The sequence below is a fragment of the Tasmannia lanceolata genome, unplaced genomic scaffold, assembly GCF_043159265.1.
Source record: "Tasmannia lanceolata isolate RefF3 unplaced genomic scaffold, GAP_Taslan_0.1 ptg000013l, whole genome shotgun sequence".
Classification (NCBI taxonomy): domain Eukaryota; kingdom Viridiplantae; phylum Streptophyta; class Magnoliopsida; order Canellales; family Winteraceae; genus Tasmannia; species Tasmannia lanceolata.
In genome coordinates, this window is record NW_027518690.1 from 39,626,938 (window position 1) to 39,641,298 (window position 14,361).

At 38.4% G+C, this 14,361-nt stretch overlaps 2 protein-coding genes across 2 annotated transcripts; one reads left to right on the plus strand and one right to left on the minus strand.

The window, feature by feature from the left end:
- Positions 1-474: 474 nt before the first annotated feature.
- LOC143891445 (Tetratricopeptide repeat (TPR)-like superfamily protein) lies at positions 475-4,391 on the minus strand. Its single transcript, XM_077396017.1, has 2 exons — positions 1,274-4,391; positions 475-1,111 (listed from the first exon to the last, which is right to left on the minus strand). The coding sequence occupies exon 1, from the start codon at positions 3,746-3,748 to the stop codon at positions 1,640-1,642; it is 2,109 nt and encodes a 702-aa protein (XP_077252132.1). The 5' UTR covers positions 3,749-4,391; the 3' UTR covers positions 475-1,111; positions 1,274-1,639.
- A 6,749-nt stretch (positions 4,392-11,140) lies between these two features.
- LOC143891446 (scarecrow-like protein 23) lies at positions 11,141-13,081 on the plus strand. The gene is made up of 2 exons (XM_077396018.1): positions 11,141-12,120; positions 12,321-13,081. Exons 1-2 carry the CDS (start codon positions 11,217-11,219, stop codon positions 12,950-12,952), a joined length of 1,536 nt encoding a protein of 511 aa, XP_077252133.1. The 5' UTR covers positions 11,141-11,216; the 3' UTR covers positions 12,953-13,081.
- The last annotated feature ends 1,280 nt before the right edge of the window (positions 13,082-14,361 follow it).

The following is a 14,361-nucleotide window of genomic DNA, read 5'->3' on the forward strand; positions in this document are numbered from 1 at the left end:
TTGCCTTAATCAACACTTTTTTCGTTGAACACCTCGAGCAGTGAATATATTGTTTTTTAAAAAACACATTGTCCAATAAAATTCTGACTGTTTAGAAGCGGCTCACAACCAATTGACGTACCATTCCTCAAACTTGATATATTTATACGGAAATGAAATCACCGCTGCAATCTTTTGGTATTCCGCGAAAGCTTCTTGGCTTTTAGTATTTACTATTTAAATGGCTGTCAAAAGGTTATTACAGTTCCCAAAAAGCTCTAACAAGCCCTTTAAATACTAAAGGACAATCTAAATGGCTCGCACGTGCAACGCATGTGCATTTTTACTAGTTGTTAAAAAAAATCTAAATAACGCTAGCTCTTTTATTTGAAGAAATATGATATGATCAGCAGAAAGAAGTAATAAAAGATGCAAGACACTCAAGCCTGAACATCGCAGGTGATGATTGCTGCGACCACCCTTCTGAAACCAAAATTGGATGCAATTTAAGATCTAATTTTACATTAATGTTAGTACATTGAGCTGAGGGTATTTTCAGGTTTTCTTTCTTTCTAGTACAAGACTTTCAGATAGATGTTGTTTGATCCTCCATCACATTCTTTTCTCCTTCTCAATGCGGTTTTTTTTTTTTCGGGAAAAATAACAGAACTGACTTTATTAATGTGAGCGAAACTGGACACAGTAGCAGGGGATAAATTGTCCCACTAGATGTAAGTTTCAGCTGCCATCCCCATGAAGAAACACAACAGATTACATCACCAATGAGGCAGAAAAGCAAACAAAATCCTTCTCTATTCCTTCTCTATCCGGCCCAGCATAGATCACAAATCTCTTGCTGAAGTATCAACTCAACTCAACTCAACAAAGCCTTTGTCCCAAACTAGTTGGGGTCGGCTAAATGAATCCTTTAGAAAAATTTCATGAAGAAGGTGAAAGGAATCTACCCGGCTCTAATCTTGGCTCTAGTTGGGTTCGTCTACGTGGATCATTTTCTTCCATTCCATCCTATCCAAGGTCATGTTCTTTGTTATGACGCCAACTCTAATTGCTTAAGCTTCTGGACTAATTGGTGGTTTCACATGGTATCAGAGCAATTGCCTCACGGCAGGTCCTGGTTTCAAAACCCAACAACTCCTTGATATTAAAAATCCACGTGTGCGGCCAATCCAAAAAGTGTGTCACACTTGAGGGGGATTGCTGAAGTATAAATGATTAAATAACACCAACTCTAACAAATTAATATTAACCAACTTCCAAGGTCTAGAATACTTACACGCAGCCCACGCCAAAGCATTTGTGGAGTCTCCTTCAATGATTAATGGCTCGATCTGACTGTTTAAACCATTTTAGGCCCACATAGAAAGCCTCCGCCTCGTTTGAGTCACAAATTCCCGCTGGGCTCAAAAAGGTTTGAATTGTGTTACCATTATCATCCCAGAAGATTCCACCTCTCCCCGCCTATCCTGGTTTTCCTTTTGAGCTGCCATCAAAGTTGAACTTTACCCAACCCAGTAGAGGGGGAGCCATCTAGAACCATGCTTATTTTTCATCTCCTTCTCGAAAAATGACCGTTTTTTAGTTGCTCAAGATGTCCCCTGTCCTATAGAAGAATGCTGATTCTAGTAATAAATATTCATCCTTAGGCGATGCCCCTATCCACCAATCCTAGTAATAAAGATTTATCCTTATCCATGTGCCTGATAAGACTCCCTAGACATTCATATATAGTCTCCGTCTGTGGATGCGATTTATCTTCGACAAAGAACTGGTGGATTCTCTTCTCAATTTCAATCCAGCTACACCCAGGGTTCTTCTTCAATCCTCTCTCTTTCATCTTTGCTCTCACCTTGCCAACCTCTTCCCATTTTTGAGAAGCAGCATACATGTTTGATAGATTTATATAAGTAGATGGATCATCTGGATCCTTCTCAATAAGAAGCCTAGCAACTTCCTCTCCCAACTCTAAATTCCCATGCAAATTACACGCAGAAAACAATGCCCCTACCAACCCAACATCTGCCTTTATGGTGGGATTGTTTTGAAGGACGCTAAAAGCTTCATACAGTCTTCCCGCACGTCCGAGAAGATCAATTAAGCACGAATAATGTTGCACTGCGGGTTTAATCCCATACTCAACAGTCATTTGATTGAAGTAATAACAACCTTCATCAACCAAACCTGCATGGCTACAAGCAGATATTACTGCCAAGAAAGTAACATGGTCTGGTTTTGCACCTGATTGCTTCATTTTATGGAACAAATCTAATGCTTCGAAAGCTTGACCGTGGGACCCGTAAGCCGTGATCATTGAAGTCCATGACACAAAGTCTCTGACCGGTAAGCGATCAAATACTCGACGCGCATCATCTACAGCTCCACATTTCGCGTACATGTCTAGCAGAGCACTCATGACAATTTCATTTGATTCAAGCTCATTCTCAACTATGTAGTTATGTATCTCCCTACCCTGTTCTAGAGCGGCTAGTTGTGAACAAGCTGGTAAAATAGTAGTAAAAGTAATAGCATCAGGTCTCACACCAGCATTTCTCATGTCATTAAACACACGAAGAGCCTCGAAATAATTGCCTAACACTACATATCCTGAAACTATCACATTCCATGACACAACATTTTTCTTAGCCATCTTATCGAAGACCCATTTAGCCGACCCAATGTTCCCGCATTTGAAATAAAGATCAATGAGTGAACTGTTTATGAAAATATCAGGTTGTATCTTGTTTCTTATTATATATCCATGGATGAATTTCCCCTGTTGTAAATCCTCTGATCTAGAACAAGTTGTTAGCAAGCTACTCAAAGTAGTCGAAGTGGGTTTCATACCTTCGTTGTCCATTCTCTGAAAAAGCTCCAAACATGAATTACTATCACCATTCAAAGCATATGCTGCAATCATCGAATTCCAAGAGACCACACTCTTTCTAGGAATTTGCTCAAAGACCTCTCTAGCCATCTCTAAACACCCACATTTCCCATACATGTCTACAATAGCTGAACTTACAAAACTATCCAACTCAAACCCACTTCTCATCAATTCCTCATGGATTTCCTTCCCCACTCCCAAAGCCGAAAGTCGTGCACACGCCGAGAAAACAGTTGTATATGTCACAGAATCAGGCTTGAAACCACATCTCCTCATCTCTTCAAACAATTCCAAAGCTTTCTTAGGTTGCCCATCTTGGTAATAACAAGAAATCACAGTATTCCAACACGCGACATCTTTTTCGGGCATTTCGTCGAACAGCTGGATTGCACAGTCAAATATATTGCATTTTGCATACATACCCACAAGACAACTTGCAACTACTATGTCTAATCCAAACCCAGCTTTGATCACTTGGGTATGGATCTTCCTCCCTAGTTCAGCTCTACCTAACCCTCCACAGGCCTTTATAATACTTGGGTAGGTGTAATTATCAGGTTTGAGATAAGGAAAGAGTTGCAATCTCTCATAGAGCTGAAGAGCTTCTATGTAGTTATGGTTCTTGGAGTAGCCTGTAATAAGACCATTCCATAGAGAAATGTCTAATGGGTTTTCAATGTTTTGAAAAACTAACCGTGCAGATTCAAATAAATGGCATGAGAGGTAGAGATTTATGAGACTTTTGCATAAGGAGATGTTGTTTTGTAGCCCAAGTGAGATTATCCTCTGGTGTAGAACCTTACCTTTGTTCAATGACTTGGAAGTAATGCATGTTTTTAGCAAGAATGCTAGTTTTTGAGTGTCCATCAAAATGTGCAAAGAATACTTTGGGAAATAACAAAATTATCATTTGAAGGCAGAATTATCGAATGAAAGGAATGAGAAGGTTGCAAATATCAAACGAGAGGGTGCTATAGTGCCATTACTAATTTGCATAAAGAGTTACTCTGTGAATATGTAATACGAGAGAGGGTCCGATGGGCCAAACGTAATCTAGATTTATAAACTGTAAATAGTAAAGCAATTTACGAAAAAAATACATTTATTTATGAAATGACAGGTGGATGGCTTTTATTTCATTTCAAGTCCAATTGAAAGACGAAAATACCCTCTCCTTCTTCCTTAATTTTTTCTATTTTTTCATCTCCACCGCCAATCATCGCTACAACTTGCCAGGGGTGCAACTCGGGACGGTTCAACCCGAAAAAAACTCGGGTTGGGTCGGGTTGAGTTCGGGTCAGGATCCGGTTGAGGGTTTGGAACCCGACCCGAGTGAAAACTGGCATTTTTTATGAAATTTGTTTTTCGTAGGCTTAAAAACTCGGGTTGAGCTCGGGTTGGGTTGGGTTGGGTTGGGTTCAGGTTGGAAAAAAAGGGTTCCTCGGGTCAGGTCGGGTTGGGTCGAGTCGGGATTGGGGTCGGGTTGCGAAAAGGGATTTCTCAGGTTGGGTTGGGTTGCACCCCTACTTGCAGCAGAAGAGAAAGAAAAAGAAGAAGGGGACGATGAAGAAGAAGGAAAAAGAGAATCACTTAAAAAAATGGAATACCTAGATAAAGATGGTAGGCGCTAGAAAAATAGAAAGGAAAAGGAAAAAGAAGAAGAAGAAGAAGAAGAATAATAATTTGTAAAAAGAAAATAAGGTCAAATTGGCAAAAGTGGACATAAAATGCAGTCAAATATGCCATTAAAAAGGGGTTAAAAAGAAAAAAAAAGGTCGACTCGGAAAAGAAGTTGGGTCGACTCAATAAAAGTGGGGGTCGACGTTTGGGATGGACGGGAAAAGTTAAGGTCGAGCCATCTTCTTCCAAAATAGTGGCATAGTCTTATGTAAAAGCTCTACTTAATAAATTTTTTTTTATTTCTTATTTTTCAGCCACCTCATACCATCTCCTTACTCTCATGCCTTCTTACATCTCTCTCTCTCGTACTCTCCCTATCTCTGTCTCATCACTTGGTAAACTAATATTCCATAAAAAAACCATAGCCAAACATGGCCTTAAAAACTAAAATACATTAATTTAAAAAATTAACGAGCTACAATAATCAAGAAAACCTCCGCAAATTATAGGGTTAGAATAATTTTACTAGAGTGAATTCTGGTTTAGATTACTGAATAAGTGGCCTACATGCGTGCCAATATCAGCTCGGTTGATGTACACACCACCGAATTGTAGCAGAATCTTGGTTTATTCCTGTCATAACTATTATTAAAATTATAAATCTGATTTCTATTGAAAAACATAAATCAAACAACATTAGTAAAAATCTTTTTTTAAATGCAGCGGACTAGGTCACACTCTTTAAGTTGAATTTGCGTCTCTGTGGAGACTAATTCTGGCGTTTTTCTTTTATCCGCGGTTTCTTTTATTTTCCAAGATTCATTTCTTTGCACTTTACATGTCTAACAACATGAGGAACGACTGAGCCCAAGTAGATAAACTTGGTAGGGCTCCATATACACAACTTGGATGGAATGATGGACATTATTTTACAAAAGGAATAGAGTTGTGGGCTCCATATATTGACCGTTTGAAGTTTGAACCAAAGGACGGCTTTGCGAAATTGTTCCCTGTGACTCCGTCTCCTACGTAGATAAGAATTAGCCACGTGTCACTTTTCAGATAGACAAGTCTGGATGCCACGTGGCTATCATACGTTTATCCAAACCAATTCCCAGTGGGGCCCACATGGATGGCCTGTCATCAATTTTATGATATTGAAGGTGGGCCCCACTATCAACCATCTAGATGGTTGGAAGTGGGTGAAACAACGGTCCTTTTCACTCTCTTTGTGTTGTATGGTTTTCTTCTATATAGTATGGAAAAATGCCCTCTTCCTTTCTTTATAAAGAGAAATTATATGATGCCCGACCGTCAAAATAAAGGGCGGAGAGAGACAAAACCCCTCCTCTCCCTTGATTTTTTACTTTTCCTTGGCTAAAAAACCAAGGCAGGAGGTTTTGTCTCCTTCCGCTCTTTACATTTTGACGGTCGGGCATCATATAGTTTCTCCTTTATAAAGTGGGAAAAACCCTTGGTTATTTAAAACCTTATAAATGTAGACTTTTCTTTAACCAATATGCAAATCTTTTGTGCCCTGGGATTAATCAAAATCTTAAAATGTAAAGTTTAGTTTAATTATTATTTAATAAATTCTCTAATTACTATTAAATATCTTATACAAGTGGATTTTCCTATTCCTAATAAATACCTTATATTGATTTAAACTTCTCAGTAGCTATTAAATACATTACATTTTCAAGTTATTTTGATGCAGGCAAAAACCTTAAACATTATTCGGTTTGTCGGCGTGGAAGAAATCTCTTGTCCTAAAAGTTCTATTTTCATCATCTTATTTGTGGCCTACTTTTTAAGCATCAAATATTGTTTATTGGGCTAAATTTGGTAGTGATTTACCAATACGGTATATCTCTATTAGGGATTTCTATTTATGGGTATTTTATTCAATTTTAACCTTCTTATTTAAGTTACTTTAGATGGATGAATGAGATTAGTTGCTTAGGTTTTAAGTTAGCTTGAAGGGTTTTGTTTGGGAAATGATAACCCCTCCCCCCCCCCCCCCCCCCCCCCCTAAATAGATAAAATTGCCCCCTTTAACGGTTTTTGTGAGAATGGTTCACTGCTTGAGGATAAATTCACCCCCTTTAACTTTTTCTTTGCCTTTAAAACTTAACGGATAATGTTATGGGGGGGGGGGGGGGGGGGGGGGGGTATCATTCCCTGTTTTGTTTTCTTAAAAATAGATGTTTTTTTTGAAGAAATTAAAAATAGATGTTATAAAAGGATTTCAATGGAAATTTGGCCTTTGAGAATTTCTTGATAACTTTTGGGTTGCTACGATTAGCTCTGCAAGAATATTTCGACTTCAACGGGATCACAGTCAATTCATCCCATTTGATCGTGATCGAAGTATTCTATTCCCTACGACGTTGATCGAAGGGTATTTTTCTTCTTCTTTTTGTCTATTTTGCCTTTGCTACTGAAAAACGAGGAACCTTAAAATTTTTCGACTGCATCATGTGTCATAGTATGACAATTGATTTCACTTGATCTCTCTTAGAGACTTAAAAGAAAATTAGATCCCCCAGTAGAGAATATTTCAGAACTTGGGAGCTATGTAAAAGACTACTCTTGGAGACATCTGGAAGTGTGTGATCACATGTAGATATTTATAACACTTATCGAACTTTTTATATATTTTCATGTATTTTCTAAAAAATGTAATTGTGCCCACTCAATTCGATGATCAAAATCCTTCATTAATTTGTTGGGCCCCAATGTAAATAGGTTTGTTGTGCCCTGAAAATTACCTCGGCGGGATGATCCTAACATGATCTGTAGAGTTCTCTATAATATTGTGTCCCTCCATAGAACCAGAGGTTTACCTGCAGGGTGCATATCCAAAGCTGTTCCTGTCTATGTCCCCTGCGGCGTCCTCCCCTCCGATCATTTTCTATAGAGACCTTAGAGGTTATGAAAAAAAGTGAAAAATTAATGGAATGAAAAATGCGAACGGGTGACGTGGATCTAGTGGGGCACACTTTCAGCTGGGTTTTTGCAACGGCCCCCTTGAGTTTAGCATTCCTCCTATTAATATTGTTGCGGTATAGTGATTCTGGGTAACTAGGTAGAATCATAACCTCTTAAACAAGTCTTAATTATGTGTCATAGTAGATTAACTGATTAAGATCATAACCTCTTAAATTATTCTTAGTTATACATCATATTGACCCTGAGTAACTATATAATTAGAATCATAATCGCTTAAAATAATGATAATTATACATCATATAACACTGACATTATTTAAATTATAATTGGTTATGTCTATACTCTAAATCACCAAATCACTGTCATTAGTGGTAACAATATCTTAATTGCATGGGAATAAAGAAATTATTTATCTCTCCAAGTAACGACGAAAAGACCCTACATTTCTACAAGAAAACAAATATCATGACATGTACTTTTGATTGAGAAACCGCTCCCGATCAAACCCTTGATTGTGAAGCAAAGCACTGTGATTATATAGAATACTTGAATTATCAATGTGTTCTTGTGTTTGCTTACTTTGTACCTATCTCAAATCCTAGTTTGAAACACGAGATTATAGCCCTGAAAAGAGATTAGCTAAAAAAATAATCAATTATGTTTTAAAACTGCCCAAGATGCTCTACATTCACTTCATGATCAAATTGTCCATTTAGTTGATGGTTATTACTTACCTTGATTGTTTAATAAATGCTGTTGGGGTGTGGTTAGTAATAATTAACAACTAGAATAAGAGAAGTCCTTGTAATAATGTAATAAAACATTGAGTTCTACTCCCATATCAAATTTCAAAGCAAAAATGATAATCCACGCTCCCTTACTCTAATAATGACACTTCTTTAGTGTGACTTCTTAGTTTTCTAACTGCGAACGATTTGAAAATCAAATAATATATATTAAGTGGATCGATTTGAAAATCAATGAGTTATCTTGCGATATCTCAAAGGCACCATCAATTGTAGCATTTTATTTTAATGGTTGGTGCTCGCCCTATTCGTGCCTTTTCTGATGCTGATTGGGCTGATTTTCAAGATGAGTAGAAGAAATTCACAATTGATTAGTGTGGGCACAATCTCTACTTCGAGAGCTAGGTCTACACCAAAGGCAACCACCAGTACTTTGGCGTAACAACATTGGAGCAGTTTACTTCACTTCCAATTAATTACATACTTGCACTAAGCTTGTCGAGGTTGATTTCTTCATATAATTGCTTGAAAGTATTCAGATATTCATTTTTTCCAAGTGTTGATCAGATTGTTGATACTTCTCCTCACAAATCCAATCAATCAACCAAATCCCCCGGCCATAGACTCCCCAACTATATGATTTTCCTTTTAAGATTATCCATATCACCTGATTGTGAGTCCAAAACGGATTAGGCCCTGTTTGTTTTGGATTTTGAGAATTGATTTTGAGCAATTTTGAGTTAAATCAGCTTTGGACTCAAAATCAATTCATAAAATCTAAAATGAAAAGGCCTTTAATGAAAAGTTGAGTTTGATAATGTTGGGACTCAAGTAGAACCCACCCTTAAAAGCTAGCGATTAAGGGGAGGGACCCAAGCCCTTATAAGCCCATCCACATCTCTTTAATTTTTTTTATGTGGGATCTTTGCTTTTGCCTAGAACCCCAACGATCTCCCCCTCCACACGGAACCAACGTGGAGAATCTCGCCCCTACACATGGGAGCAAAATAGTGGCGTAGGACACTATGATTAGTTTCTTTCTTTCTTTCCCACAGGGATTAGTGACTTTTTTTGGGTAATGATTTTTTTCGGTTGCCAAGATTATTATTCTAATTATAGTTGTGTTTCCTGCTTGATCCATTGCGTTACATGGGACTACAAGATCTTCCCCGAGGGATTTTCTCCGTCCTCTAGGGTACGTACCCGTGGTTATTGAGATTTTCCTCGAGCGATTTTCTTTATCCCCGAAGGTACACTGGAGTCACCATGCCCCAGCTTTTATACCACTTGTTGGAACCTGGATAGAACTCACCCTTAAAAGCTAGCCGATAAGAGGATGGTGCCCAATCCCTTATAAGCCCATCAACATCTCTTACTTTTCGGATGTGGGATCTTTGCTTTTCTTTACTTTTCGGATGTGGGATCTTCGCTTTTGCGTGGAACCCCTAACAGATAATCGATTTTGGACTCAAAATCCAAAACAAACAGGGCTGAGTGATATATGGATTCCTATCTTGTACATTTATCCTTGTAAACAATTAAATGAAATTAGTAAAACCCAGCTGCCAAAGACATCCCCTGAGATTTAATCATTTTATCATTTTCATTTATAAAAACAGTTGCTTTCTTCACAAAAAATTAATCCCATCTTCGAAGTATAAAAATAAAGAGAGGAATGGAATTATCAAAACAATGTATCTCGGTATCTTTTAACGAGGAATATTCTTTCTAGCATCCTAAAATCACTTGATATAACAGTTTTTTCATACTTTCAAAACTCTAATGTGATCCTAACTTTTCCTTATAAAAACAGTTGCATTATTTTATGGGAATGAGATCAGCACTCTAATGTTTTGATAATTTCGCTCCACTTCCTTGTCTTTTAGTATTTAAAGGGCTTGTGAGAGCTTTTTGTGAACTGCAATAACCTTTTGACAGCCCTTTAAATACTAAAAGACAAGAAAGTGGAGCGAAAATATCAAAACATTGGAGGGCTGATATCATTTCCCTAATACACCCCACCAAAAACTAAAATGGTAGCTTGGCAATCGTCACTTTTATGAACACTTTGTGATTGGCTGTTGATAGTTTTTTTAGAATTGTAATAGCGTGTATAATCAGCTAACTAAATAATCATTAATAAGTAGAGGAATTACATTCTTAAAGCAAGCGATTTGGATATTATTTTTGCATTTTTGTTAAACAATGTATCTGGAAAATGATATTTCCCACCCCTTTGATTTGTCTTTCCTTAAAAAATGACTGCATTTCCGATAAGAGGGGTGGGAAATTAATAAGCTAGCCGATAAGAGGGGTGGGAAATGATAGAATTGAAGGAGATTGAATTAAAGGACTTCATTTTTTGGGAAAAAGACAAGAAAAGGGGGGGCTGGAAATATGACAGAATCGAAGGAGATTGAATTAATCTTGATAGAAATGTACTGTTGAAACAAAGATTCCAAACCGATCTAAAGACCTTCCTTTTCTAACCCTTAAAATACATTCCAGTTATAAAAATAAATATTTTAATGATTTGTTTGTTTTCTACTTGGTGGGTAGTTGTTCTTTCCACATCTTCCCAATTCCAGTGACTACTCTACTTAATCTCCTCTGTTGGCACCAGAATTCACACATCAATTAACATCCTTTTTTAAAACTTGGTATAAGTCCTCACCAAGTCATGCATCCTTCATAGAAAACAATAAACAAATGCAAAGCACATATAAAAATCTAAGTTCTTAAATGAAAAAATCACTACCAAAATGACGTTTGTTTGGCATTGAGCTTCATATCTTTATTTGTATGTCTTTCACTGCCGGCCGGCTGCATTAAACAATTTGGGATACAAGAAAGTGACCATTTCAAATCACTTTCTTTCCTTCTGATGTTTGGAAAATATGGCCTGCAAACTCTTTAAAACCCTCCCTCCAAGCTTCTAAAACCTCCCTGACCTCCTTGTTTTCAAGAAACAACTAAGGGAAGTCCCAAAAAAAAAAAAAAAAAAAAAAACTCCCACCATGATGAGGGGAGAGTTTGAAGTTCATGGGGCTCTAGATTTGGTGCAAACCACCCATGAACAATGGGATTGCACCCCTATAGGATTTTCCAATACCCATCACCTCTCTGGAAGTTCAAACACTACTCCGGCAAGGCCGATCGATGGCCGATATCCCAACATGGAGAGGTTCGAGCTCTCGGAGTGGATGGAACAAGTCATGAAGAATTTATCGGAAGCTTCGCCGGATACCCCAGTCGACGGTTTTTCAACGGCGACATTGCCTGAGGAGAATCTAGTATCTCCGACCGGCGATTGGAGACCAAGGAAAATTGCTAGAAGACAATATGGAGATGGAATATGTGGTGATAGCAATGGAGAAGAACTCCATTGGAGTGGGTCTGGATACCAAGCTAACTATAGTGAGAATGGTATCAAACGTTTGAGTAGAACAGATGAACAAGGTTTGAGTTTACTAACACTTCTTCTAGAGTGTGCAGTGGCTATTTCAGTGGACAATTTGTCTGAGGCCAATAGAATGCTACTTGAGCTGACCCAATTAGCCTCCCCTTATGGACCCTCTTGTGCAGAGAGAGTTGTGGCTTACTTTGCAAAGGCTATGTCAAGTAGGGTAATGAACTCTTGGCTAGGTATTTGCACCCCTTTGATCACCCACAAGAGTATCCTCTATGCTTTCCAAGTCTTCAACAACATTGCACCTATAGTAAAATTCTCTCATTTCACATCAAATCAAGCAATTTTGGAGGCCTTCCATCAAAGGGATAGGGTTCATATCATAGATGTAGACATCATGCAAGGGTTACAGTGGCCTGCCCTATTCCACATCCTCGCCACGCGGATCGAAGGCCCACCCCACATCAGGATGACTGGGATGGGCTCATCAATGGAGTTGTTGGAAGAGACAGGTAATAAAAATTGAGAATTTCACTAATCTTGCTTGTTTACAAAGTGCCCAATGAGCGTTTATATAGAACACTCAAAGGCTAAGCATAGAAAGATACGAACTAATTGTAGAAAGAGATAAAGATAGATTCTTTTTAATGTAACCTACTTTCAAAATCACTCTAGGTTACCTCTTCTAATCTACTTGTTTATCTAACAACAGGAAGGCAACTCTCTACCTTTGCTAAGCGGCTCGGGATGTCCTTCGAGTTCCATCCGATGGCGAAGAAGTTGGGGGAAGCTGATGTTTCGGTGCTTCGAGGGAGGCGGGGGGAGGCGGTGGCGGTGCATTGGCTACAACATTCTTTGTATGATGCAGCGGGGCCGGATTGGAAGGCGATGAGGGCCCTAGAACAAATTTCGCCTAGGGTGATCACACTTGTGGAGCAAGATATTGTTCATAAGGGTTCTTTTCTAGACCGATTTGTCGGATCTCTTCACTACTACTCTACAATGTTTGATTCGATTGGGGCTACATTGCCTTACGATGATCCGAACCGTCATCGGGTCGAGAATTGTCTATTTGCAAGAGAGATAAACAACATATTGGCCATCGGAGGACCGGCTCGTAGCGGAGAGGATAAGTTCGGCAGTTGGCGGATGGAGCTCGCTGGCCACCGGTTCACACAAGTCCCCATGAGTGGGAATTCAATGGCTCAAGCTCAGCTTATTCTAAACATGTTTCCTCCTTCACATGGATATACTATTCTTCAAGGAGATGGAACCCTAAGGCTAGGGTGGAAGGATACTAGCTTGTACATTGCCTCTGCGTGGACTTCTTATGCTTCTCGATAGTTGTGTTGATCCCATATTACATGTAGTTGTGGGTCTGCTTTGGCTGCAACCAGGTCTTGTGCTCATAATCGTACCATGAATCTCGAAAGCTGATATTCGTTCACCTTGATACTTCCCATGTTGACTTGTTGTGAGCAACTTGTTAGTGATGTTCTTGAAACATATATCAAGTTACAGAAGTTCATGCAGCATCTCTCTCTCTCTCTCTCTCTCTCTCTCTCTCTCTCTCTCTCTCTCTCTATGTGAGCAACACGTATTAATGAGGTTCTTGAAACAGAGAAATTATACATTAGCGGACATACTCGTATTCATCATCTCACCCTTGATATTTGATATGATAGTAGCACAGATTTTAAGATGATGCTATTGGATCATATTAGTATTTTAATATGAAAATGAGTTCATTTGGTATTTTAACATAAAAAGATAATAAAAAGCCGGATAGCAAGGAAGATAATAAGAGCAGCCACAACAATAAATTTACGTGGAAAACCCTTTAGTGTGGAGGAAAAAATCACGAGACAATTCCGACCACTAAGATATGAAAATATTACTTTGTTTTTCTTCTTATGTTATCTGCACAAAACTGAGGTCTACCACAAATATGAATAGAGAGATACAAGGTTACCTCACAAATCACTTTTCCTCCACCCCAAGAAACTCTAAAATAAGCCTTTTAAAAAGAAGGAAAAGGTGATAATCCAATATGCAACTGAAAAATACCTACTTTTCGAATAGAAAACTTTAAGGTTGGAGATAAAAAAAGCTAGCCAAAACAATCTGCCCCGTTAGGATAGTACTGATGCGATCTGCTCTTCATTTTCTTCTTCAATATGCTTTAAACCATAGTTTTAAAACTCCCCCCACATCATTGTGACTCCACCGAGTCGACTCCCTTTTACCTTGGCCATGTTCGGCATTATGGACTACAGAGTCAATAAAAACTCCTTTGACTCTCTTGAATTATGGCCGCATCAACCGCGTTCTTGGCCACATTCCGCATCGCATCCATATTTTTAATCACTGCTTTAAACTATGACCGATTTAGCTTCCAAACGAATTCAAAATGCTGTTGAGAACACCCCTTAGAAAAAAAAACACTTTCTTCTTGTTTTTTTGGTCTCCTCTTCTCTCTCTTTCTCCCTTTTTCTTTTCTTTTCTTTTCCTCACCATCACAGACCCATACCTCTATCTCCCTTTACTTTTCCAAGCGTCGGAGTCGTCCTAGTCTCCTATTTAAAACGGACTCCTATGTGTGGGTATGAGCCCATCTCATGGGATGGACTCATGGACATCATAATAGATGAAATGTGAGATACTATATTCTTTTTATTTTCAGCAGAAAATAGTAACCGCTGGACAAAGTTTATAAAAAATCATTTTTTCAAGTCTATATTTGTATGACCGTC